The sequence below is a fragment of the Palaemon carinicauda genome, chromosome 38 (assembly GCF_036898095.1).
Source record: "Palaemon carinicauda isolate YSFRI2023 chromosome 38, ASM3689809v2, whole genome shotgun sequence".
Classification (NCBI taxonomy): Eukaryota; Metazoa; Arthropoda; class Malacostraca; order Decapoda; family Palaemonidae; genus Palaemon; species Palaemon carinicauda.
Genome location: NC_090762.1, coordinates 34,265,580 through 34,289,941, shown reverse-complemented (window position 1 = coordinate 34,289,941; position 24,362 = coordinate 34,265,580). Strand labels below are relative to the sequence as shown.

Sequence of the window (24,362 nt, the reverse complement as noted above, 5' to 3'; positions counted from 1 at the left end):
TAATCATGTAGCTGTCAACTCCGTTGCCCGACAGAATTCTATGGAGGGATACGCCAGCTATCACAATACTAGAAGGGGGTGTACTTAACCAGCGCCACCTGTGGCCAGGTACTATAGTACTTCTTGTTGACACCTCCTCAATTTTTCCTCTGTCGTGCTTCCGGCAAGACGTTCTGGGATACGCTTATGATCTTCGAGTATTTTCACGGCTTTTGGTGAAGTATTCTCTCAGATTTCGGCTGTCGCTTTACTGGAAACCTTCTTATATTAGCTTAGATAGCTTTTATATAGTCCTGATTAACGGTTAACGATCTTTTGCTTGATTTTGGAACCCCACTTGGCTAACTCTTTGGATTCAAGATGTCTGACATTTCGCAAGCCCCCACCCATAGGCGATGTAGGTCTTGCAATAGGCGTATTCCGAAGGCCTCGGTAGATCCTCACACCGCTTGTTCTGACTGTAGGGATAGGCCCTGTCTGTTAGAAAATCGATGTGAGGAATGCGCCGGACTTTCGGAACTTGATTTTGTCCGTCTTTTGAAATATTCAACTAAGTTAGAGAAAGGTAGAGTTAGGAGGAGTTCTTCTCACTCTTCACTTTTTTCCTCACCTCATGATCCCCTACCTTTTCCTACCCCTGTAGTGGCTACCCCCGAACCTACTATTTGCCCTCAGCCTGATATGTCTGTTGTGTTGCGTGCTATTCAGGCCTTAGGCGATAAAGTAGAGTCAGTGGTAAGTGATCATAAGTCTCTTATGGCCGAAGTCAAGGAACTTAAGGTCAAGAGTGCAGTGGGTGGAATTAGTGCCAGTGCTGTGACGAGTGCTAGTGTCAGTGCAGTGCCAAGTGCTAGTGTCAGTGTCAGTGTGGTGCGTGAGGATACTTCTGTGCGTGTCAGTCGTTCTCCCAGTCCGGGACCTCTTGCAAGCTCCCAAGCCCAGGGGAGAAGCAATGTCGAAGGGCAAAAGGGTTCGGCAGGCCTTGATCGGCGCACAGAAGTATCCTCGGTGGTTGCGGGCGTGTCTTCCAGAGACCGTCACTCCCACCTGCAGACGATTGAGCCCGTCTTTTACTCGTCCGCTGATCTTTTGTCAGGGAAGAAACGCTGGACTCAGGTCTCTAGACCACTCAAACGCAGAGTCCAGTCCGCGAGTGCTCAACCGGGCTGCAGTCATTGGCTCAGCTCGGACTCGCCGCAGTCATCAGTCGACTGTACTCCGCCCAAGAGGAGTAAGGTTCTGCCGCAACAGATCTCGTCTGTTCAGGCTTTGCCTCAGCAGACCGTAGTGTCTGCCGACCCCAAGTTGTCTCTACTGCAGTCAATGCAAGCACAGCTTTCGGTCTTGATGAGTGAGTGTCGGGCTGAGAAGGTTGCGCCTCCGCCTCCGCCTGCACTTGCTCCGCCTGCGCTCGCTCCGCCTGACCGCAGTATCGCCTGCCAGGCGTACGATGTTGAGCCACGTTCAGAGTTTACTGTTCCCAGTGGTGTACAGCCTCCGCCTTCCTTAAGGCAACCTCAGCAATGGGATCAGGAGGCTTATACCTCTCTTCCTCCGCTTCCACTTGCTGCTCCACCAGTGATGCAACACTCGGTTGAGGTACAACAACCTCTCCCGTCCATGAGTCAGTTTCCTCAGCTCTCGCTGCAGCGAGCTCAACCCTCCACAAGGCAAGCACCACAACACCTTAGCCTTGCGCCTCAGGAGCCTCAGCTTGCGAGACATTTACTATGTTCTGCGCAGCCTCTACCTCATCGCGCTCCGCTCACACCGCAGGAACAGGAACTTGCTACTCCGCTTCCGCCAACCACTCAGCAAGCGCAACCCTTGAGTTCAGCCACTCATGCCAGGAGTCAGCCTCCTCCACCCATGCGCCTACCTTCTGCTTCTTCTTTTGTTCAGCCTTTGCAGTCTGAGCCTCAGGTTTTCCCTCAACAGATTCTTGAAGAGGAAACCACTAATATTGTTGTTCCTGCTCGTTCTGACTCTGCTGTTCAGCATACCTGTCCGATCTCTTCGCTACACTCTGGTGATGAGGCGTCTGATGATGAGGCGGCACACCTGGATCCCTCATCAGACGTGGATGAATCCAAGCCTTCTCCACAGTCTATTGACTTTCGTAAGGTCTTGGCTCTGCTTAGGGAGGTATACCCAGACCACTTTGTCTCTGCTATTCCCCGCTCTCCACCATCTGAGTTTTCGCTGGGCTTGCAGCCAGCTAAGTCGACCTATACTAAGCTAGTCCTAGCAAGGTCCTCTAAGAGAGCGTTAAGGATCTTAGGGGAGTGGCTGCAGACTAAGCAACACCTTGGCAAGACTTCTTTCATGTTTCCTCCGACTAAGCTCACTTCTAAAGCGAGCGTTTGGTATGCCACAGGAGGGGAACCAGGCTTGGGAGTACCTGCCTCTGCCCAGGCTGACTTCTCAAGTCTGGTAGACTCGCCTCGTAGAACTGCAATGAGGCGCTCTAAGGTTTGCTGGACCTTCTCAGACCTTGATCACTTCCTGAAGGGAGTTTTTAGAGCATTTGAGATGTTCAACTTTCTTGACTGGTGCCTGGGGGCCCTCAGCAAGAAGACCTCCCCTGCGGACAAGGATTCTGCCATGCTATTAATGTCCTGCATGGATAAGGCCATTAGAGATGGATCTGGCGAGCTTGCGTCGATGTTTGTATCAGGGGTTCTTAAGAAAAGGGAACAGCTTTGTACCTTCCTTTCCTCCAGCATTACACCTTGTCAAAGGTCACAACTCCTTTTCGCTCCGCTCTCGAAGTTCCTCTTCCCCGAAGAGCTGGTTAAGGACTTGTCTGCTGCCCTGATACAAAAGGACGCACATGATCTTGTAGCCTCATCGGCTCGTAAGTCTAAGGTTGCTACCTCTGTCCCCAGGACTTATCGCACCCCAGTGGCTGATACTCCTGCCTCGAGGTTCATACCGCCCTTTCGTGGTAGAGCCCCCAGCCGAGGAAGCTCCCGTCCAGACTCTTCCAGGAGCAAGTCTAGGAAAGGCTCCAAGGCCTCTAAAGGAAAAAACTGACTCTCCGCATCTCCAGACAGCAGTAGGAGCCAGACTCAAGAGCTTCTGGCAAGCCTGGGAAAAGAGAGGTGCAGACGCCCAGTCTGTCAGTTGGCTGAGGGAGGGTTACAGGATTCCATTCTGCCTCAAACCCCCTCTGACCACATCTCCCATCAACCTCTCTCCCAACTACAAAGAAGAGGACAAGAGGCTAGCGTTGCACCAGGAGGTATCGCTACTTGTGCAGAAGAAGGCAGTGGTTATAGTCCGGGACCATCAATCCCCGGGCTTCTACAACCGTCTCTTTCTGGTGGCCAAGAAGACAGGAGGTTGGAGACCGGTGCTGGACGTCAGCGCGCTCAATGCGTATGTCACCAAGCAGACGTTCACGATGGAGACGACGAAGTCGGTCCTAGCAGCGGTCAGGCAGGAGGACTGGATGGTCTCGTTGGACTTGAAAGATGCCTACTTTCACGTTCCTATTCATCCAGACTCCCAACCTTTCCTGAGATTCGTTTTTGGAAAGGTTGTCTACCAATTCCAAGCCCTGTGTTTTGGCCTAAGCACAGCTCCTATGGTGTTCACGCATCTGATGAGGAATATAGCAAAATTCCTCCACTTATCGGACATCAGAGCCTCCCTCTACTTAGACGACTGGCTGTTGAGAGCCTCCACGAGTCGTCGCTGTCTGGAGAGTCTCAACTGGACTTTGGACTTAATCAGAGAACTGGGTCTGTTAGTCAACACAGAAAAGTCTCAGCTCATTCCCTCCCAATCCATTGTGTACCTGGGAATGGAGATTCGGAGTCAGGATTTTCGGGCTTTTCCATCGGCCCCCAGGATAAGCCAAGCCCTAGAGTGCATCATGAGCATGCTGAAGAGGAGCAGTTGCTCGGTGAGACAGTGGATGAGTCTCACAGGGACCCTTTCATCACTGGCCCTGTTCGTCGAGCTAGGGAGACTCCACCTCCGCCCTCTTCAATTCCATCTTGCAGCTCATTGGGACAAGGGTTTGACTCTCGAAGCAGTCTCTATCCCAGTCACCAAAGAGATGAAGACCACTCTCTTGTGGTGGAAGCACAATCTCCTTCTCAGGGAGGGCCTATCGTTGGCTATTCAGACCCCCAATCTTCATCTCTTCTCAGATGCATCGGACTCGGGCTGGGGTGCAACCTTGAACGGACGGGAATGCTCGGGAACGTGGAACGAGGAACAGGGAACGCTCCACATCAACTGCAAGGAGCTACTAGCAGTTCATTTAGCCCTGCTGAACTTCAAGTCCCTCCTGCTAGGCAAAGTGGTGGAGGTGAACTCAGACAACACCACAGCCTTGGCTTACATCTCCAAGCAAGGAGGGACCCATTCGAGGAGCCTATACGAGATCGCAAGGGACCTCCTCATTTGGTCAAGAAGTCAAAACCTCACTTTAGTCACGAGGTTCATTCAGGGCAATATGAACGTCTCAGCAGATCGCCTAAGCAGAAGGAATCAGGTCATTCCCACGGAATGGACCCTCCACAAGAGTGTGTGCAACAGACTTAGGACCTTGTGGGGTCAACCTACCATAGATCTGTTTGCCACCTCCATAACCAAGAGACTTCCGCTGTACTGTTCCCCAGTTCCAGACCCTGCAGCAGTTCATGTGGATGCTTTTCTACTGAACTGGTCCCATCTCGACCTTTACGCATTCCCACCGTTCAAGATAATAAACAAAGTTCTGCAGAAATTCATCTCGCACGAAGGGACACGGCTGACGCTGGTTGCTCCCCTTTGGCCTGCAAGAGAATGGTTCACAGAGGTACTTCAATGGCTAGTCGACATCCCCAGGACTCTACCTCTAAGAGTGGACCTTCTACGTCAACCTCACGTAGACAGGTTGCATCCAAACCTCCACGCTCTTCGGCTGACTGCCTTCAGACTGTCGAAAGATTCGCTAGAGCTAGAGGCTTTTCGAAGGAGGCAGCCAGTGCGATTGCCAGAGCAAGAAGGGTTTCCACTCGTAGAGTCTACCAATCTAAGTGGGAAGTCTTCCGGAGCTGGTGTAGAGCCAATTCAGTATCCTCTACCAATACCTCTGTGACCCAAATAGCTGACTTCCTTTTACATCTTAGGAATGAGAGATCCCTTTCAGCCCCTACGATTAAAGGGTATAGGAGTATGTTGGCTTCAGTTCTCCGCCACAGAGGTTTGGACCTTTCTTCCAACAAGGACCTTCAAGACATCCTTAAGTCTTTTGAGACATCTAAAGAGCGTCGTCTATCCACTCCAGGCTGGAACCTAGACGTAGTCTTAAGGTTCCTTATGTCACCTAGGTTCGAACCTCTCCAGTCAGCTTCCTTCAAGGACCTTACCCTCAAGACTCTTTTTCTCGTCTGCCTTGCAACAGCTAAGAGAGTCAGTGAGGTTCATGCCTTCAGCAAGAACATTGGTTTCACGGCCGAATCTGCAACATGTTCTTTTCAGCTCGGATTCCTAGCAAAGAACGAACTTCCTTCACGTCCTTGGCCTAGATCGTTTGAAATACCTAGCCTCTCCAACATGGTAGGTAACGAACTAGAGAGAGTTCTTTGCCCTGTCAGAGCTCTCAAGTATTATCTTAATAGGTCTAAACCTATTCGAGGACAGTCAGAAGCCTTATGGTGTGCCATCAAGAAACCTTCGAGGCCCATGTCCAAGAACGGGGTTTCGTATTATATAAGGCTTCTGATTAGAGAAGCCCATTCTCACTTAAAGGAGGAAGACCTTGCATTGCTGAAGGTAAGGACCCACGAAGTAAGAGCCGTAGCTACTTCGATGGCCTTTAATAAAAACCGTTCTCTGCAGAGCATAATGGATGCAACCTATTGGAGGAGCAAGTCAGTGTTTGCATCATTTTATCTTAAAGATGTCCAGTCTCTTTACGAGAACTGCTACACCCTAGGACCATTTGTAGCAGCGAGTGCAGTAGTAGGTGAGGGCTCAGCCACTACATTCCCTTAATCCCATAACCTTTTTTAACCTTTCTCTTGAATGCTTTTATTGTTGTTTTTATGGTTGTTACGGTAGGCTAAGAAGCCTTCCGCATCCTTTTGATTTGGCGGGTGGTCAATTCATTCTTGAGAAGCGCCTGGGTTAGAGGTTATGTAGAGGTCCTTTAGTAGGGGTTGCAGCCCTATATACTTTAGCACCTTTGAGTTGATTCAGCCTCCAAGAGGAACGCTGCGCTCAGTAAGGAAGACGAACTTAAAAAAGAGGCAGAGTAACGGTTCAATTCGACTTCCTTACCAGGTACTTATTATTTCATTGTTATTTGAGATAACTGTTATATGAAATATGGGATACTTAGCTATCCTTTAATCTTGTACACTGGTTTTCACCCACCCCCCTGGGTGTGAATCAGCTACATGATTATCGGGTAAGTTTAATATTGAAAAATGTTATTTTTATTAGTAAAATAAATTTTTGAATATACTTGCCCGATAATCATGATTTAATCGACCCTCCCTTCCTCCCCATAGAGAACCAGTGGACCGAGGAAAAATTGAGGAGGTGTCAACAAGAAGTACTATAGTACCTGGCCACAGGTGGCGCTGGTAAGTACACCCCCTTCTAGTATTGTGATAGCTGGCTTATCCCTCCATAGAATTCTGTCGGGCAACGGAGTTGACAGCTACATGATTATCGGGCAAGTATATTCAAAAATTTATTTTACTAATAAAAATAACATCATTCACATCCCACTACCTTCAAGACGTGACCCACAGGAGACTCTACACATTTTCTATCGGTCCTGTGGTGGCTGCTCAACATCTGGTTTAATACAAGCTCTTTTTTGGACAAGTAGAAGAAGGTTGAGGGCACTGTAACCCGGTTTTAGTCTGCGTGAATGAAAAGGTTTGACTGGCTCTTATTCTTTTCTTCATCCTCCCAGGTCTTGGGTAAAGCAGCATCCTGAGTTCTCTACACAAGCTGACCTCAAACCACTGCAGGTAAACCATGCTCCCTTGTATAGTATTAAACTAATACTGTTGCGTCCCCATAACCTAGCGAGGTGGCATTGAGAAAGGCTTGGTTACAAGTGTTTCCTACTAAAGACTCGGAATAACATTACCTGGACGGTCACACTTCTATATATCTCAACACACAGCTTGCGTAGGCTGCGGACCTTGCGTAGCAAGGTATTAGCGAGGCGCAGGGACCCTTTTATTTTTGAGTACTAACATACTCAGACAAAGAGCCCCCAGGTAAAACCAAAAAGCCAGATTGGCAGGGACATCCTCCCTTCCTTATGGGTGAGTCACCCCTAAATAAAAAGCGTAGGTTTGTATTCCAGTTACGGAATAATAACAAATTCGTAAGTAATTTGTATTTTTCCTAGTGATACAAGGTGTGGGGTTGTTTTTCCCTTCGGAGGGAGAACTTCCCTGCATCTTCTTCATCACTTCATCAACTCCGAATGCTGTTGCTGTCTTCGCCTAGACTACGCTCTTCTCCTGCTGAGTCTCTCTTCCTTCGGGAGCGGAGCATAGTCTTAGGCAAGTCTCTCCTGTGAAGTGATCACCTGTCTCGTTCGCGAGATAGGCCACTCATAGAGACCCCTCTTTGGAGGATTGCTATTGATGAAGGTCAGCTTGCTGATCCACCGGCCCTCGGGCATCATCCGTTCCTGGACCTTCGCTTGACAGCGCTGCAGCTTGTCCTCGGACTTCGGTCCTGGACTTTTCTGTGGATCGTTTGCGATCATCATTGGTGGATGTTTGCCCTTCCAAAGGGCACATCCCAGTTCCTGATCGTCTTACCCACTGACCTGCCGTTGCTGTTCCTGTCACCGGTACAGCCTCTTGAGGCCATACCTAAATGTGCAGCTACGCGCCAATACTCAACAGCACATCAGCGACCTGCAGTGTATCAGCACTCACCAACATCTCGTCAGCGCCAGCCTGCACCTTCACGCTTTCTAGAACGCCCGCGCCCTCCAGCTCGTCAGCGCTCTACAATGCTTCGTCGTTTGCCTGACTTGCAGCCTTCTCCTGCTCGTCCTCAGCGCCCTCCCGATCGCCGGCACTCTCCAGCGCAGCTTTACCATTCCAGGGAGCAGTGTTTGCCAGCTCGCCAGTGCTCACCAGCGCAACTGCGCTTTCTAGCTTGAGCTTGTCAGTGCCAACCAGAGCCACAGCGCGCTCCTGCGCAACTTCGGGCTTCGTCTCGCCAACACTCTCCTGCATGATAGCGCTCTCCTGGGCACTAGTGCCAGAACTCTTCTGAGGGCCAGTGCTCTTCTGAGCTCCAGTACTCCTCTGCGCACCAGTGCTCTCCACCGCCGAAGCTTTCACTAGCTCTTCAGCAACCTCCAGCTTGCCTGTGCTCCTGCCTTCTCCTGTAGCAACCTTCTGCGCAGTGCTGAACTGCGGTGCATTCTCTAACTGTGTGCCTGCGCACTTGCGCGAGAGGCAAAAAGAATGAAAGGGAAAACTTTTTGACTGGTCACCATTGTCCCATTCCCCTCCCTGCAAACGCATTACAGCATGCCCGCCGGGAAAAGAGGGAAGAGGCATCACAGAAGGGTTCAAGATCCCGAAGATTCCATCTTCCAAGGCGAATCAATTGTATCTACCATCGGTCGAGACTTCTCATAGGGAGCCCTTGGTCACTCTCTCTTCAGGATGTTTTTCTGACAGTACCACTATCAGCAAACACGATCTGAACGTTACAAACGGCCTATCATTACCTCGCAAATCTCTAATTACCAGAACGCCGATCACCGCCGTTCACTAGTCCGCCAATTGCCGATTTCTAGCTCATCTTCCACCAATAAGAAATCATCAACTGACTGTTTTCTAGATTACTGTTTGGTGATCGCTAGCTTGCTGATCACCAAATCACCAATTGCTGGCTCATCTCTCTCAGATCATGGTAAACCTTTGGAAGTCTTCCCTACTTTTTCCTCTGAAGACTGGTATATCTGGGAATGATTCTAGACACCAATTTTTTTACAAAACCTTCTTATCAAAGACAGACTTAGAAAAGTCACAAGACCCTTTCTCAAAACGAGAAGAACTCCCAGCCCAGAGTGATGATTTTTCTCGGACACCTATCATCTTTGGCTTGTCTTGCCTCCAATGGCCGTCTCAGGATTTGTTCTCTAGTGGCGGCTTGAGTCTGATTGGAATCAGGCTTTCGATTCCCCATATATTCTTATCACCATGGGACCAGAAGTATGGACGAACTTCAAGGGACGGGTGTCGGTCGAGAATCTACGGAGTGGTATAACCTTCTCATCCTTCCTCACCCCTTGGACTTGATGCTGTGCCTAGACACATCAAAAGAAGGGAGGAGGGACCTTAGTGCTGCACCACACGACCTCAGGCCTCTGGACAGAGTCCGTAAGTACATTTCCTTAAATTTCTTAAGAGATGAAGGCAAGCTTTCCAGTCCTTCAACAGCCTCATCAGTTCCTAACGGGCCACTCAGTGGTGTGATGAGCGACAACACCACATAGGGGCTCACAGCAACAAGCAAGAAGGAACTTGCTCACAGCCTCTTCCCATCTAACAGTATAAATACTAAGATGGGCCGAAGTCCGCTCGGTACCACTATCAGCTCGCTTTATTCCAGACTAGAGGAATGTGCTTGCCGACAATCTGTGCACAGCATCTCAGATAAGTTGTACTGAATGGTCTTTGGATCACCTTGTAGCCGACAAAATCCCGACTTTACAGGGTTCTCCAACTGTGGATCTGGTTGCAACTCCCCTGAACCTCAGGCTTCCGCTGCTCCCCAGTCCTAGACCCCAAGGCTCTCTGGCAAGAAGCATGCCAATAACGGTAGGTACAACAACGACGTTTACGTCTTGTCCCTGTTTTTGTCTGAAGCGAAGGGTACTCAACAAGGCTAGAACATCGGTCAGCCTCTCAAGGGCTCTCATAGCTCCGCTATGGCATTACGCAGAACGGTTTCTAAACCTTCCGTAGCTCCTGATAGAGCCTCCAAGAGAACCATCTCCACGCCACAGACAACCACACTTCCACATCTACCACAAGCTATAGCTTTGCTATGATTGTACACCTAGAGACTACCCAGTACCTCCTCTCTCAGAGGCTTTTCGCAATAAGTTGTGAAGAGGTTGTCTAGATATCTGAGGAATTCATCAGCATCAGCAATAGCGGAATCCTTGAGTATATGCAGGAAGAAAAGACCCTCTTTTCAGTTTCAGCGGGTAAAGACGATCACTGAACCTTGAGCCTTGCCTTTAAACTGAAAGGAAGTGACATCCTTTCATCGCTAGATCTTTCTTAACTCATGCGGACTTACAACTTGCCTTTTCCCAGTCGGAATTGAGACCTCCCTCTCAGAACATGGTTCCCTGGTGTGTGGTAGACGAGAACCTCCACAAAGGGGTCGACCTCGTCCTTCCCCTGGAACTGATGCTCCCGATGCATCAAAAGAAGGGTGGGGACCCCACATGCTGCACCACACCATCTCCGGCCTTTGATCTGAATCAGAAAGGTATCAGCATAAAAATCTCTTAGAGATGAGGGCAGTCTTCCTGGCTTTCCAACAGTTTCACCAGTTTCTGGCGGGGTACTCCGTGGTCTTGATGAGCGACAACACCACAGTAGTAGCCTACTTAAACAAACAAGGCAGTACATTTTCGGAGCCCCTGTGCAATCTAGTGTTAAATGGCAAGATACATTCCAACAACGGCGGGACAACATCGATGTTTACGTGTTTCCCCCCGTTTTGTCTGATGAGAAAATTTCTCAACCAAGTCAGGATAAGAGAGAACTTGTCATCAATGACTCCAATAGCTCCACTATACTGTAGCATCATCCAGAGTGGTTCCTGGACCTTCTGCAGCTCTTGACGTTGTAGTTGTTTGTGGACTGTGGCCAGAGGTAGCACCCGAACTGCCTAGTGTCCGAATGCCGACCACAACCCGACGTTCACTACACAACAAATATACAATGGTGTAATACCCAAAAAAAAAGCTAAGTAACAGTTCAACAGACCGGAGTACTGGGCACCACCCCTTGATTTATACTGGGCAAGGGGACCCAGCTAGAACCTGACTTACTACCCGTTTGCTTCTCCTCCCTTTTGCTTGCTGATCATAAGTACAAGTATTAGAACATTGGGTGAAAAGAAATATTGTTTAATTAATTACGGGACACAGTGTGGGAGGAAAGAATTATGATTAATTATTGTACTTAAGAGATCGTAAAAAAACAGTGGCTGGGGAAAAGAAGCCATGGTGGGAGGTTTTGAAATGAAATGCTCGATTCCTAAAAACAAGAAAAAAATATTTATTTATATTTATCTGTCAATTCCAATAACCAAATTTAGGGCAAAATTATCAGTCCTTTACACTCCAGCTCCACAAATAACAAACAAACTAGAAATTACTCGTAAGAAAATATAGATCTGTGAAAGTACTGTGGTACCATACTTTCCCCTGAATCAATACTGTCCCTTCAATATCCAGTTCACCACTAAGCTGCAAAGTCACTTAAAATTTTTTCTTTGAACAGTTCAGCCGCCTACGCTGCTGTGCAGGTCTACTGCAGGCCCACAATAACAATGTCTCAAAAATTTTGTCAACAACACGAGAAATCGCCAATGGCCTTATAATACAGTACATTGGTTGTGGTGTTATTCAGTCAAACCCATGATAGTACTTACAGTTCAAAGGCAGTGTAAAATGAATATAGAGCAGACACACACACCACTACACACTGATAACAGGCCATCAACCACATTCATAATTGTTATGAGCAGTACTAGACTGATACTCTGTTCCTATATACTGTACATACAGTGGTCTCGAGTAAACTTCCCTTACAATTGGGAACTTCTGTCAACATAAATGTCTGCCGTATCTGTTCTTTTTTCTTTTCTTGATGAAGGAACCTATTGACTCAAACTCTGGTTACACATTCAAACCCTACAGAGAGTAGGGCGTGCTGCAAAAACAAATGTGATTAGACAACTGGTAGGACCAAAAAATATTACAATACCCCTTAAAACTGTAAATAATGCTTCTATTCATGACTTTGTTATAAAAAAAAATGAATTTGTTGCTGGCAAAATATGTAAACCTATTTAAGAAAAATTGAATCTTTACAGTGAATATAAGGGAAATCATTATAGTACAGTACTGGGGCAGAATATCAGACATTATTTATATGTGGAAATGGTTTATATTTTCCCCAACTATTATTAATTTTTTTCACAATGTAGCTTCACCTTCACGCTTGGAGACTGTCTAGCATCTCTCACTAAGAGGGGCTTTTGGCAATGAGTTGTGGAAAGGATGTCTGGACACCTCAGATGCTCTCCAGTCTCAGTCTCCCAGGCTAAGTGATCTGTTTTCTGTGGTTGGTGTCGTGGAATGGGTATAACTCCCCTCAATCCCTCTATTCCAACAGTAGCAGAGTTCCTTGTTTCAGCAGTCAAAGGCTACTGCTCAGCATTGAGTCTCACCTTTAAACTGAAGGGAGTAGATAGTTCCTCCTTGTTGGAACTTTTCCTTCTCATACAAAATTATGAGATTATTTGTCCCCAGTCGGAAGTTAGACCTCCTCCTTGGAACGTGGTTTTTGTCCTTCAGTCTCTGAAGGGAACTCCCTACAAACCATTACGCCAGGCAACAGACCGCCACCTTACTCTGAAGATGGTGTTCCTACTTGCTTTGGCTTTGGCCAAAAGAGTCTGTGAACTGCATGGTCTATCATATGACGTCTCCCATTCAAGGGGATGGGGGAGAGGTAATTCTCAACTTCGTCCCTGAATTTATTGCTACAACTCAAATTCTGGGGGTTGTGGATCCTAGATTCAGGACTTAGAGATTGAAAGTCTTCCTTCTGTAACCAAAGACCCAGACCAACTGGTACTTTGCCCAGTGAGGAGTCTGGGCTGATACCTAGAGAGAACAGCAGCAGCTTCCCCCCCCCCCCCAAGAGGAAAGTCACAAAGAACATCATCTTGTCATAGGTTTTTGCACTTAATACTGACCCTTTTCTACCACGATGACCCAGAGCTCGTGATGTCTTTAGCATTACAACGTCCCTGGCATTCAAGAAAGACTACTCTGTGGCGCAGGTATTGCAAGCGGGCGTGTGGAAGCATCAGACTACTTTCACCTCCCACTACCTGCAAAATGTAACCCACAGAAGCATGGAAACTTTTTCCATTGGTCCTGTGGTGGCTGCACAACAAATGGTCTAAACACCTTAAGCTCCTTCATTGACAAGTAGCAGAGGGATGAGGGCCAAGGTTACTCTGGTTCGTCTGTGGTGAATAAGTTAGAAGGATTGGCTTCTTTCTTTCCTTCACCTTTCCCCTCTCTTGGGGAATCAGCACCACGGTACTCGGCACAGCTGACCTCACCTCTGCAGGTAAGATCCATTTCCCTTCTGTAACCTGGTATAGAAGAACAGTAATACTTGTTGCATCCCCAATACAGTACCACTAGCGAGCTGGAATTGGGTAAGGTCATATTACTCTCAGATCAAATAGCTTGGTGATCCTATTACTAGACCAAGCCACATTGTTAGTGTCACAAACACACAGCTTGCGTAGGCCGTTAGTCATTCAGAGCATGATAATTTTAGTGTGGTGCAGGGTTCCCATCTCTAACGATCTATATCGTAGAAGATAGAACCCCGGGTCAAATGCCAAGAGCTGGTTAGCTCGGACTTCCCCACTCGTAAGAGATAAGTCAGCCCCTATAGATAGCGAGGATTTGTATAGAGTAACTGAATAAATGACGAATGGGGAAGTAATTTGTATTTTTCCTAATGATACAAACCTGGAGCTATTTATATAAATTGGCCCGCCACCCCTTTCCCACAAGAAAGTCCTGCCTGCAAGCAAAGTGGGTGCTCAGCTCAGGTGTGTGAGTAAGTGGGGTAGCCGGCTACCCTCTACCCCTCCCACTAACTAGTGGTTGGGGTAGTTATCCCTCGCTAAAATCTTATGGCTTGTCTTTCAGCTATGCCGAAAGTTTTATCCCCTTGAAATAGCTCCAGGTTTTTATCGTTAGGAGAAATAAAAATGACTTTCAAATTTGTCATATTATTTCCAAATTTGCTATGTTGTTATTTTTCAAGTTGCGCCCCTAAAGAGTCTAACTTGTGTGGAAACAGTGTGATTTTATACCAATGAGTGTTCTGTTTGAGTGGGATAACATTAGAAAAAAAAATGTGTTGCCACTTGTGGTTTCAAATTATCAAACCTCTCTGTGTATTTCAGGGCATGGGTGTTGTTCGTGCTGTTGGACGTGTCCTGTTGGATATAACTGTACTCCTGTTGGTTTTAGTATTATTACCAGGTCTTCCCCCAGATGTGAAGTATACATACTATGAGTAAGTAATGTCTGTGCCTCAATTCTGATGTAATGTATCTTATGACAGGTTTTCTTTGTATTCTTGGATAACCAAATGTTTAGACTTTACTCTTTCAAGCATTGATTTTATAGAGCCCATATTCTCATTATGATATTCTAATTGTTCCTTGCCTGAAATACAAACAAACTCTATTTACAGGTTGTCGTCGACATATGACGGTTCAACTTTACGACTATTCTTTCAGGGTGATGTCACAAGTTTATCGGAGATAGTACGCTGATAAGACAAATATTTCCTTGTATATAATCAATTTTCTTGTATAGTAATGAACTGATTTATCTTGGTAAATTAGTATTTTCTTTTATTGATAATATACAGTATCCATTTTCAACAAAAAATACGTCAAGAAAAGTTTTAATATCTGTTGAGTTCATATGCTGTATGTCTGGTGACGTCGTATAACCGGTGGAAAGCGAGCAGGTTAATACACTGATTTTAAATATTAAACTTTGCCGGTGAATATATAATAGCTGACGTCTCCGACGGCTCGACAGATTCCAAAAACTCGCGAGCGATCGCCGTGAAGGTTGCGGGTGTGACCACCAGCGCCGACTATCGGCCAGATACCGCATATACTTGTCAATTTCTCCAGTTCTTCTCTGTCGGTCTTGTCGACAAGTTGGTTCCGCTCGCTTTATGACCTCGAGTTTTCGACCGAATTGGTGAAGTACTTGGTTTTGGTTTTATTGCTTTCGCCGTGTTGGATTATTCAATACTATCTTCAAAAGAAATGCTTTTGAAAGGAGAGGAAAAGTGTTTTGCCCTTGCTTTTTTTTTAATCTCTGGTTTTTCCATAGAGAAAAGATGGCCGACCCTTCCCTCAGTGTACGGAAGTGTGTTAAAGGCTTTTAGTAATTATTTTATCACTTTATAAATTATTGTTGATATTTATAGATTTACCTCTATATATTTTATTTTTAAATATTTAACTTAGCCGGTGAATATATAATAGCTGAGCCTCCGGCGGCTCGACAGAAAAACACACAAAAACTCGCGAGCGATCGCTATGAAGGTTGCGGGTGTGCCCACTAGCGCCAACTATCGGCCAGATACCGCATATACATGTAAACAGACTCAATTTTTCTCTGTCGGTCTGATCGACAAGACGTACCATTACTCGCTGTTAGCCTGGAGTTTTTCAACAGTCTTGGTGAAGTACTTCCTTTTGGTTTGAGCTTTCGCAGTGCAGGTGTTTTATCTACAACTTAAATCTTGAACTCGTTTTTGGATAGATTTAATTGTTGATGACTTTGGATTGTTTTTTGGACTTTCTTTGACTTTGAAATGGCCGACCCTTCCCTTAGTACGGAAGTGTGTTTTAGGCTTTTAGCAATTATCTTATCACGTTATAAATTGTTGTTGTTAATTATAGATTTTCCTCTATATATTTTATATCTCAACCGCCTTTATTAGGCCTCTTCGATTAGCTTTCCATTTATAATAAACATCAAGATAAATTTTAATGATTTGTTTATATGCGACCTTACCTTTTCCTCCCCTAATCCGAGAGTAGGCGGTCCTAACTTGGAAACCGAAGTTAAAACAACGTTGAGCTCTTTCAATCGTAAATAACTTTTACAGAGCAAATGATTTAAAACTTATTAAATGAATATTTTTTAGTAGATATTTTATGAAAGATTTTCTTTGAATAGTCTTCGTACTGTTTCAAAGATGAACTAACGTTTAGTTTATTTATGCTACGCAGTTTGCGCTCTATCGTTACGATAGAGAGAGAGAGAATCACGGTTTCACTTTGCAGAAAGAGTAAATCGATTCTGACGTTTTGTCCATTCTTCTTTCAAACGGAAATGTTTTAAATACTATTTTAAAGGAACTTGTTAATTGAAAAACCTTTCAGTTTTTTCCTTTTGTCAAATAACCTGTTTATTGACGAAAGGTAAGTGGGCTTTTCTCTTCGGTGCGAAATCAAGAGAGAGAGAGAGAGAGAGAGAGACGGAGAGAGAGAGAGGAAGAGAGAACGTTCCGATCTTTATTCTCGTCCCAAGCGAGTAACGTTGTTCTCGAGTCAGTTTTTTACTCTCGTCCCTAGTCTCTGTACGGGGAGAAAGGATAAAACGTTTTTAGTTTTTATTCTCGTCCCAAGGCACTGTACGGTGAGAGATTAAAAACGTTGTTTTGAATGAACTAGTGTTTAGTCTCCTTCCCAGCCACTGATCTTTTTATCTTAATATGTTTACTGTTTTTTGCTTGTATTAATGTGCTTACATTATACGACTTATTTCGCAATTATAACCTTTTGATGAGGGTAGAATTGCGTGCTTCAGGTAGAAATCAGTTTTATTCATGCCTAATGTGAATTGTTGAAAAATTCGATTTCAGTGAAGTAAGTGCAAAACAGAAAATCGTAGTGATAAAGTGATAATTGCGCAAAGTGTTATCAGTGTTGCGACCGAGGGTTCGTCTGTTCGTGCCTGTCGTTTGCCTAGTCCGAGACCTCTTGCAAGCTCCCAAGCCCAGGGGAGAAGTAATGTCGTACGACTTATGGGTTCGAGAGGCCTTGATCAGCGAACAGACGTTCCCTCTATGGTTTCAGGCGTGTCTCACCAAGACCGCCCCTACCATAAGACGAGCGAGACGATTTTCTCCTCGTCATCCGAAGGCTTTTCGCGTAAGAAACCGTGGAGCAAGGTTTCGAGGCCCTTTAAGCGAAAGTCAGTCCTTTCAGGACAGGTCCAGCGTCCTGGTTGTAGCCATTGGGACAGCTCTGACCCTATGCAGTCATCGGAAGACTGCTCGCCGCCTAAACAAAAGTGTAACACAGGCTCCGAGAGTCTTATTGTAGGCAAGGTTTTGCAGTCACAGACGTTACCCTCGTCTCTTACCGCAACCATTCCCGTTGATCCTAAATGGGTTGTACGGCAAGACATGCAGAATAAGCTTGCCTCTCTTATGGAGGACTATTCTGTTGAGCAGGTTCACGATGATCCTCGCCGCTTAGCTGATCGAGATCCTGGCCGTCAGCCGCCCAAACGAGCCTTTGCTCGTCCTGTTGACATTGACGTTACAAAGTCACGTCAATCGTGTTTTGTAGAGCCTCACTTGATGCAGTCCCGTGTTGACTCTCAGCCGCTTGTGGACGTTCAGCCGCTGTCGCTTGCTCTTGTTGACATTCAGGACGTTCACCAACCAGCATAGTTGACTTGTTTTGACGTTGAGCGTCAAGCACCGCAGTCAAGAGTTGTTTTGACTGCTCAGTCTAAGCAGTCAAGGCAGTCTCGAGTTGACGTCGAGCGTCCTCCCGCACCTGTTGTTGTTGCTGGTCAGTCCTTTAAGCAGTTACATGACATAGCGTCCTTGACTGCTACTGTTGCTCCTTTGCGTGTGGACTCTGCTTGTCAAGCATTGCCACCACGGCAGGTCTCTCCCTTGCTTGAGACTCGGCAATTGTCGGACAAGGTTCCTTCAGATGAGGAAGTTGCTGATCCCCCTCCTACTGATATTCCCTTGAGGACTCTGTCAGACGGAGAGGAGCCTAAAGCTGCTCAGCCCTCTATGGACTTTAAATAAATCATGCTGATTTTTAAGGATCTTTGTCCGGATCTTTTTGTAACTGCTGCTCCTCGTTCGCCTAAACGTCAGAGGTTACACTAGACCTAGCTACTTCGAAGCCGTTGTTTTCTAAGCTAGTGCTCTCTCGCTCTTCTAAGAGAGCTTTACGTTTGCTAGGCGACTGGTTAATCACCAGGAGGAGTTTGGGGGAGACAGCCTTTGCTTTCCCTACTTTTAAGCTGGCTTATAGAGCGAGAGTCTGATATGACACGGGAGAAGTTCTCGGCTTGGAAGTTCCTGCCTCTGCCCAGATAGACTTCTCAAACCTCATAGACTCTCCCTGGCGCCTGGCCTTGAGACGCTCCAAGATTTTATGGTCGACTTCAGAGCTAGACCATCTCCTGTTAGGAGTTTTTTCGACCGTTTGAAGTTTTGCTGTACAATTATGTCATGCATAAACAAGGCTATCAGGGATGGCTCCAATAATCTGACAGCCACGTTCTCTGCAGGAACAAGACTATCAGGGATGGCTCCAATGATCTGGCAGCCACGTTCACTGCAGGAGTACGTAAGAGGCAAGTGCGCTCAATGTGTTCATTGTTAAGACAAACTTCACGATGAAGTCTACCAAGCTGTCTTGACAGCATTAATGGAAGGCGACTGGATGGTCTCTATCTACCTTCAGGATGCATACTTCCACATTCCTATACACCCGGATTCCCAACCGTTTCTGAGGTTTGTTTACAGGAATGTGGTATACCAGTTTCGAGCCCTGTGCTTTGGCCTCAGTCCTGCTCCTCTCGTGTTTACGAGGCTCATGAGGAATGTGGCAAAATCCCTCCATCTATCGGGAATCCGAGCCTCCCTGTACTTGGACGACTGGCTTCTCAGAGCATTGTCCAGTCTTCGCTGTCTGCAGGATCTACATTGGACGTTGAGTCTGGCCAGGGAGTTGGGACTTTTGGTCAACCTAAAAGTCCCAACTGATCCCATCCCAGATTATTCTATATTTGGGGATGGAGATTCGCAGTCCAGTTTTTTTCGGGCTTTTCCGTCTGCCACCCGAATAGAACAAGCCCTGCTCGAAGTCCAACTAATGCTGAAAAGAGAACGTTTGTTCAGTCAGGAGTTGGAACAGTCTCGTAGGGACTCTCTCATCCCTGGAGCAGTTTGTCTCGCTAGGGAGACTACACCTTCTGCCTCTCCAGTTCCATCTAGCCTCTCACTGGAACTAGGACAAGACGTTAGAGACGGTATCATTCCCAGTCTCCGAACCAGTAAAGGCATGCCTGAAATGGTGGGACAGCAATATCAGTCTGAGAGAGGGACTATCCCTAGCAGTCAAGAACCCAAACCACGTGTTGTTCTCAGACGCGTCGGATTTGGGTTGGGGTGCGACCCTGGATGGTCGGGAATGCTCGGGTCTGTGGACCTCAAGTCAGAAGAGCATGCACATCAACGGCAAGGAGCTATTAGCAGTCCACTTGGCCTTGATGAAATTCGAAAGCTTTCTTCGAAACTAAGTGGTAGAGGTCAACTCAGACAACACCACAGCTTTGGCGTACATCTCCAAGCAAGGAGGCACACACTCCTTCACGCTGCTCGAGATCGCAAGGGACCTTCTCATATGGTCAAGAAATAGAGGCATCTCCCTGTTGACGAGATTCATCCAGGGGGACTTGAACGTCTTGGCAGACTGTCTCAATCGGAGGGGTCAGGTGATACCCACGGAATGGACCCTCCACAAGGACGTGGGCAAGAGTCTTTGGGCTACTTGGGGTCAACCCACCATAGACCTCTTTGCCTCCTCGTTGACCAAAAGGTTACCAATCTATTGCTCTCCAGTCCTAGATACAGAAGCAATCCACATAGACGCGTTTCTACTGGATTGGTCTCTTCTGGACTTATATGCATTCCCACCATTCAAGATAGTCAACGAGGTACTGCAGAAGTTCGCCTCTCATGAAGGGACTGGGTTGACGTTGGTTGCTACCCTCTGGCCCGCGAGAGAGTGGTTCACCGAGGTACTTCAATGGCTGGTAGACATTCCAAGAAGTCTTCCTCTAAGGGTAGATCTCTTACGTCAGCCCCACGTAAAGAATGTTCATCAAAGCCTCCCCGCGCTTCGTCTGACTGCCTTCAGACTATCGAGAGACTCTCAAGAGCTCGAGGCTTTTCGAAGGAGGCAGCCAGTGCGATTGCGAGAGCTAGGAGAGCTTCTACCTTCAGAGTATACCAGTCGAAGTGGGGAGTCTTTCGAGATTGGTGCAAGCCAGCATCTATGTCCTCTTCCAGTACCTCTGTAGCCCAATCGGAGATTTTCTTTTACATCTGAGAAATGTTCGCTCCCTCTCAGCTCCCACGATTTAGGGCTACAGGAGCATGTTGGCTTCGGTCTTTCGTCATAGAGGCTTAGATCTTTCCAACAATTAAGATCTCCAAGATCTCCTTAAGTCTTTCGAGACCTCGAAGGAACGTCGTTTGGCAACTCCTGGATGGAACTTAGACGTGGTCCTAAGGTTCCTCATGTCAGACAGGTTTGAGCCATTACATTCAGCCTCCCTGAAGGATCTCACCCTCAAGACGCTTTTCCTAGTGTGCTTGGCTTCGGCTAAAAGGGTCAGTGAAATTCATGCCTTCAGTAAGAACATCGGCTTTTCTACAGAAAAAGCCACATGTTCACTTCAACTTGGTTTCCTGGCCAAAAATGAACTGCCTTCTCGTCCTTGGCCTAAGTCTTTTGATATTCCTTGCCTGTCAGAGATCGTAAGCAACGAACTTGAAAGAGTGCTGTGTCCAGTTAGAACTCTTAAGTTCTACTAGCTCGTACTAAGTCCTTACGAGGTGGATCTGAGGCATTATGGTGCTCAGTTAAGAAACCATCATTGCCTATGTCAAAGAATGCTTTGTCATATTTTATCAGACTTTTAATACGAGAGGCTCATTCTCACTTGAATGAGAAAGACCGATGCTTGCTTAAGGTTAAGACGCACGAAATAAGAGCTATAGCAACTTCCGTGGCCTTTAAGCAAAATAAATCTCTGCAAAGTATTATGGACGCGACTTTTTGGAGAAGCAAATCGGTATTCGCGTCATTTTACTTAAAAGATGTCCAGACTCTTTACGAGGACTGCTACACACTGGGTCCATTCGTTACAGCGAATGCAGTAGTGGGTAAGGGTTCTACCACTACATTCCCTTAATTCCAATATCCTTTTAATCTGCTCATGAAATGTTTTTTTTTTTTAATTGGGTTGTACGGAAGGCTAAGAAGCCTTTCGCAACCTTTTCTTTTGATTTGGCGGGTGGTCAAATGTCATTTCTTGAGAGCGCCCAGATTAGGGGTTTGATGAGGTCCTGTTGTATGGGTTGCAGCCCTTAATACTTCAGCTCCTGGGAGTCTTTCAGCATCCTAAGAGGATCGCTGGGCTTCGTGAGGAAGACAGACTAATAAGGCAGAGTAATCGTCTAAGTCAACTTCCTTACCAGGTACCTTTATATATTTGGGTTTTGTTATGATATAACTGTCAAAAACTCTAAGCATATACGCTGTAAACTTAATTAACTCTGGTCTCTACCCACCACCATGGGTGTGAATCAGCTATTATATATTCACCGGCTAAGTTAAATATTTAAAAATGATATTTTAATTATAAAATAAATTTTTGAATATACTTACCCGGTGAATATATAAATTAAAGGCCCCCCCTTCCTCCCCGATAGAGACCCAGCGGGATGAGAAAAATTGGGTCTGTTTACATGTATATGCGGTATCTGGCCGATAGTTGGCGCTAGTGGGCACACCCGCAACCTTCATAGCGATCGCTCGCGAGTTTTTGTGTGTTTTTCTGTCGAGCCGCCGGAGGCTGAGCTATTATATATTCACCGGGTAAGTATATTCAAAAATTTATTTTATAACTAAAATATCATATCTCACCCGCCTTTATTAAGCCTCTTCGATTAGCTTTCCATTTATTCTAAACATCAAGATAAATTTTATGTTTTTGTTTATATGCGGCCTTTACCTATTCTTTGTAGGCGGTTCTAACTTGGAAAACGAAGTTAAACAACGTTGAGCCCTTTCAACTTTTATTTTTGTTTAGTTTAAAACAGTTGCTCTGTAAGAGTGATGAGATGAATATTTTTTAGAAAATATTTCAAGAAATATATTCTTTGAATAGTCTTCGTGCTGTTTTTTCAAAGATGAACTAACGTTTGGTTTATTTATGCTACGCAGTTTGCGCTCTATCGTTACGATAGAGAAAGAGAGAATCACGGTTTCACTTTGCAGAAAGAGTAAATCGATTTTGACGTTTTGTTCATTCTTCTTTCAAACGGAAGTGTTTTAGATACTAATTTAAAGGAACTTGTTAATTTTCAATTTCTTAGTCCTTTCAGTTTTTTCCTTTAGTCAAATAACCTGTTATTGACGAAGGGTGAGTGGGCCATTCTCTTGTGAGTGATAAGAGAGAGAGAGAGAGAGAGAGAGAGAGAGACGGAGAGAGAAAGAGAGAACGATCCGATCTTTATTCTCGTCCCAAGTCTCTGTACAAGGAGTTTGGGAGCGAGTAACGTTCTCGATTCAGTTTTTTTTACTCTCGTCCCAAGTCTCTACGGGGAGAGAAGATAAAACGTTTTAGTTTTTATTCTCGTCCCAAGGCACTGTACGGTGAGAGATTGAAAACGTAGTCCTTAGTGAACTAGTGTTTAGTCTCCTCCCCAGTCACTGATCTTTTTAACTTTATATATTTCCGTTTTATTCGATATATATGTATATGTTTATTGATTTTTGCATGTGTGTTTCATTTTGTACTAATGTGCTTACATTATACGACTCATTTCGCAATTCTAACCTTTTGATGTAAGGGAGAATTGCGTGCTTCAGGTAGAAATCAGTTTTATTCATGTCTAATGTGAAATTATTAAAAAATGCGATATCAGTGAAGTGGAAAAAAAAAAAAAAAAAAAAAAAAACGTTCTGTGTTGCGGAGGGTTCGTTTGTTCGTGCTTGTCACTTGCCTAGTCCGAGACCTCTTTCAGGCTCCCCTGCACCAGGGAGAAGGAATGTCGTAGGACCTAAGGGAGTGAGGAGTGTAAACCAACGAACAGACGTTCCCTCAAAGGTATCAGACGTTACTTGGCAAGCACGTCCTTGCCATAAGACAGGAGAGACGAAGTTTCTCCTCGTCTTCCGATGATTCGTCTTTTTAAAAGCCTGGGCGTAAAGTTTCGAGACGGTTGAAACGTTTATTAGTTCCTTCAGAACAAGTTCAACGTCCTAGCTGTAGTCATAATAAGAGTCCCGTTCATAGCGATGACGTTCATGTACAGACGTTTCTGCCACAGACTCGACTTGACGTTGAGCGGTAGACACCGTAGACACAACGTGACATAAAGTGTCAGTCACCGTAGTCTCGATATAGCATCGATCAGCAGTCGCTGCTGTTTACTACGTGACGTTTGAACGTCAGCCACCGCAGTCACAGGTTGATCCGAAGTTAAGTGTTTTGCAAGATATGCTGTTAATGCTTTCTTCTTAAATAGAAGCTTTCGATCCTGTTCCTGTGCGAAAGGATCCTTTGCTTTTTGTACGTCACGGTTCTGGGATACGTGATTCGGGTCTTCAACCTTCTAGACAAGTTTTGTTACGCCACGCTGACGTTATCTCTAGTGACAGCTTTGCTGTTAAGCGAGATGCGGAGCATAAATCTCGATGTAACTTTGATCGCTTTGAACGTCACCCACCGCAGTCACAGCGTGACGTTGAGATGCAGACACGACGTGACGTTGAGCGGTAGACACCTTAGACATGACGTGACGTCGAGGGTCAGTCATCGTAGTCACGATATAGCATCGAACAGCAGTCACCGCTGTTACTACGGGACGTTTGAACGTCAGTTACTTCTGTCACGACGTGTAGTAGAATAACATTCTCTGCAGTCACAACGTGACATCGATCCTCCAACTTTAACTTCTGTTCATATACAAGTTGATGTAGCCTGTCAGGCTTTTCCTTCACGTCATTCTGAATATAAATCTCCTTCTCGCAAGACTTTAGATTTATCAGATGATGTGCCTTCTGAAGAAGTTGATGACCCCCTTTCAACTAATGTACCTTTGGGGAGTCATTCAGAAGAGGAGTAACCTAGGGTGGTCCAACAATCCCTTGTATTTTAATTATGAATTTCTTTAGTGAAATTTTGTCCTACTCGTTTTGTAACGGCTGCTCCGCCGTCTGAGTTTACTCTTGGCATGACTTTCTTCGACTCCTACTTTTACGAAGTCAGTTCTCTCTTGTTCTTCCAAGAGGGCCATGCTCTTACTGGGAGACTGGTTGGAATCCAGGAGAAGTTTAGGAAAGTCTGCTTTTGCTTTTCCTCCTTCTTAATTAGCTTCTCGCTCCGGCATCTGGTGTGACACAGGAGAAGCTCGAGGAGAAGTTCTCGGCTTGGG

General features: G+C 45.9%; 1 protein-coding gene across 2 annotated transcripts in view; it reads left to right on the top strand.

Moving 5' to 3' along the window:
• The window catches only part of LOC137630532 (adipocyte plasma membrane-associated protein-like), an 80,145-nt gene that overhangs the window by 5,697 nt on the left and 50,086 nt on the right, over nt 1-24,362 (top strand). For both annotated transcript variants that reach the window (XM_068362050.1, XM_068362049.1), the window contains exon 2: nt 14,245-14,357. In XM_068362050.1, the coding sequence (XP_068218151.1) occupies nt 14,248-14,357 (110 nt within the window). In that variant the 5' untranslated portion in view covers nt 14,245-14,247. The remainder of the gene's footprint in view (nt 1-14,244; nt 14,358-24,362) is intronic.